The following is a 3,405-nucleotide window of genomic DNA, read 5'->3' as shown; positions in this document are numbered from 1 at the left end:
ATATATATATATATATATATATATATATATATATATATATTTATGTGCGTGTGTCTGGATACTAGAAAATGAAAATAACAAGTGGGCATCTTCAACCACCATCACCAATTATTTACTATGCACTGTGAACATTTTCAGTATAGAAACTCTCCACAGACAGCCTACAATTAAAATATTTGGAGACATAGCAAGGCATCCTGTATTGCAAAACACTTGTAAACAACTGGAATCTCCGTGGGACTTAAATTGTGATGAAATGGAATCAATATGTTTTCCTATTAACAATGACTTTTTGGTGTTGAGATTACATCAACTCTACAAACAATTTCATGGTGCGTGCGTATTTGTTGAATTGGAAGTGTCACTTGTTTCTTCCTGCGACATCAATGGTAATTCTAACTTTTCATAGATTGTTTCTGTCACAGGCAAGTACTGAGAGATCTCATTGGGGTCTGTGAACAGAGGAGCAGGTACATGACTTAGATTGCTGATTTTGCTTTCTCTGCATGTGTATTCTCTCAGCATGTACGTTTTGTCACTTTCATGGTAAAGTCGTGTATCATTCATTCGGATAAGAACACCATCCACTCTCAAGAAGAACCTAAGAAGAAGGAAAAAACTGGAAGGCATGACTCTGATTTTAACGCTCAGGCCAGACACTCCATGATCATGGAGTTCATCTTCAAACAACAAAACCTCCTCGAAAAACATGATTTGTTCCCTGGCCTTAAGTTTTTCTGTGTTAATTCGTTCAGTTGTTGGGACAACATTCATTATCAGGTCATTACCTAGCATTGTTCCCTTATAGTCAGTTGTGTAAGTCCAGTCATAGGGCTTTACAATTTCTTTGCTATGCTCGCTGTCTGACCTGCTCTCTTGCCACTCTTCAGCACAAGCTACCTTTACAGCTCCCTGATTCTTATTCACTCTTTTGAGAGCATCTTTAGCATTGAACTCAATACCAAAGCCAGAGGAGTGCTGAATTCTCAGGACATTGTCTCCAAACATCATCTCAGGGAGACAGGGCATGTGCATTTCTTCAGCCAGTTTTTCCACATCGGCTGATTTCATGATATGCGTCTTGATAGCTGTGACCTTCCATGGTCCAAAGCTAAAGTCTTGATTACTGCTTTTAAAACCGTGAATCATTGTACTGAGCACCAATGAAAGTCTGCAAAGACAAAAAAATATAATGCACTAGCCAGTTTTCTACATTATCAATACAATAAAGTATATTTAGGAAACATTCTCCCTTATTAATGCCAACATAAGCAAATGTATGTAGCACTATCAACATAAAGTGTTATCAGGTGAACCTAAAGTATACTATACTACAGTCACAACTAAGAAATACATACCACAAAGAACTTTTGTCCCAGGGAAACAAGCGAGTCTGACAGTGACACTAATAGCATCATTTAGGTGATAATTTTGCATCACTAAATAGTAACTACCACCATGTTGAAAATGATCGGACATTAGGCACCCCACATATATGCCAGTCAGATTTTCCAGCAGCGAAGGGATGGATTGAAAATACAAAGTTGCAGAATTATTAATATTATACAGTATTTATATTGTGCCAACATATTAGGCAGCGCTGTACAAAGTCCATAATCATCTCACTAGCTGTCCCTCAAAGGAGCTCACAATCTAATGTCCCTACCATAGTCATATGTCTTTAATACAGTCTTAGGTCAATTTTGGGGGAAGCCAATTAACCTATCTGCATGTTGATTGGAATGTGGGAGGAAACTGGAATATCCGGAGGAAACCCACAAACACAGGGAGAACCTGCAAACTCCATGCAGATAGTATCCTGGCCCAGATTCGAACCTGGGACCCAGCGCTGCAAAGGCCAGAGTGCTAACCACTGAGCCACCGTAATATGATTTGCAGCGGACACTGTGCAAGACATAGGGTAAGGCTGGAGTAAACTAAAGTGTTTGTTTTTTTTTTTAATTCACACACTGCTTCACAACTAGCGAAGGGACACGGCAATATTGTTCACTGCTACAATTACAGGTGTCCCACATTGCATGTGAAAAGGTGCTGCCGGGCTTCAATTGCAAAAGAGTATACAGGACTGCAATAAAACTTCTACTTTAAACATTTGTTGCAGAGAGGAACCTCCCTGATCACTGACTGGGATACCCAGTCTTTTTCTGTGGCTCCTGACACTATACAATAACTCCCACAAACCTGCACCGGAGTTATGTCATCCCAGCTTGGGATCAAGAAGGAATGAGGAAGAGAAGGAAGAAGATGACAGCAACCATGACGGGACAGGCGAGTAAAGACTGGATTTATTTCCGCTTTAATCTACACTGAACTGTGCAGGTGTGCTTCTAGGCATGTCTTGGTGCCGCAATCAATGAACCTCTGCCTATGCATGACTCTTAAAGCAGAACTATATGTTAAAAATACCCTGACAAGTCCTTCATTGTACAAGGGGCAGGCAAGGTCTTCCAATACAATAAACCTAACTTCCTGATCACATTTTTTTTTTATTTAGTTTTAGCTCAGTCTTAATTCAGTCCTTTTTGGGGTGTCAGATCTGGGTGGGGGTGGGGATGTCAGAGACATCCATTGTCAAAACGCCAGCCTGTTCACAATTTTTTATGTGGAACTATAGTTCCCCTTTATGGCTTCCCAGGCTGACCAATCAAGATAGGTAAGACACCAAAACCAGGAGGTGATGGTGAGGAGTGTGAATATTGCAGGGCAGGTAAGTCAGGTTTAAAAACAAATAACAGTCTGTTGGATTGCAAATGTTTGAAGCATTTTTAAGCATTTCTATACAAAAGGAAGGTAGAGAAAATTTTTTTGCAAATCTGTGTGCTCAGGAAGATTCCCTCTATTTATCTTGTGATTGGAAGTGGTTAGAAACCACTTTCGTCTTTATATTATGCCCCAACGTTTAAGTAACTACTCAAAAACAGCCTGGTGGTTACTGGTAACAGCAGGGCTGGTTGTTATTATTACTACAAAACAATTATTAAATAGCACCAATATATTACGCAGCGCTGTACAATAAATAGAGGTTGCATATGACAGACAGCTACAGACAGTGACACAGGAGGAGGAGGAGGAGGGGACCCTGCCCCAAAAAGCTTACAATCTAAAAATAAAAAAGTTTGCACATGTGGCAGCTGACAGCAGTGAATGGTACTGGTACTACGCCCTGCAGCCCCTATTCATTCACAATGGGGGCTGCCACAGGAAGATGAAACATGTAGCATCTCCCCATGTGACAGTATTTACCTTTCACAAGAAAGCAGTAAACACACCGCATCCTCACTGCCTGTGTTAACCACCTAGCCGTTATGCCCGACCTTCGTACGGGCAAAAAAAAATGGCTAGGATGGTTAAGCCCGTATTTTTGTCACAGCCTTACCTCCATGG

At 40.6% G+C, this 3,405-nt stretch overlaps 1 protein-coding gene across 2 annotated transcripts in view; it reads right to left on the bottom strand.

Moving 5' to 3' along the window:
- Positions 1–55: 55 nt before the first annotated feature.
- Positions 56–3,405, bottom strand: part of TIPRL (TOR signaling pathway regulator) — a 5,459-nt gene continuing 2,109 nt past the window's right edge. For both annotated transcript variants that reach the window (XM_072422940.1, XM_072422939.1), the window contains exon 2: positions 56–1,171. In XM_072422940.1, the coding sequence (XP_072279041.1) occupies positions 328–1,149 (822 nt within the window). In that variant the 5' untranslated portion in view covers positions 1,150–1,171 and the 3' untranslated portion in view covers positions 56–327. The remainder of the gene's footprint in view (positions 1,172–3,405) is intronic.

This window comes from Pyxicephalus adspersus, chromosome 9 (genome assembly GCF_032062135.1).
Source record: "Pyxicephalus adspersus chromosome 9, UCB_Pads_2.0, whole genome shotgun sequence".
NCBI lineage: Eukaryota > Metazoa > Chordata > Amphibia > Anura > Pyxicephalidae > Pyxicephalus > Pyxicephalus adspersus.
The sequence above is the reverse complement of the archived record's forward strand: the minus strand, read 5'-3'. Positions and strand labels throughout refer to the sequence as shown.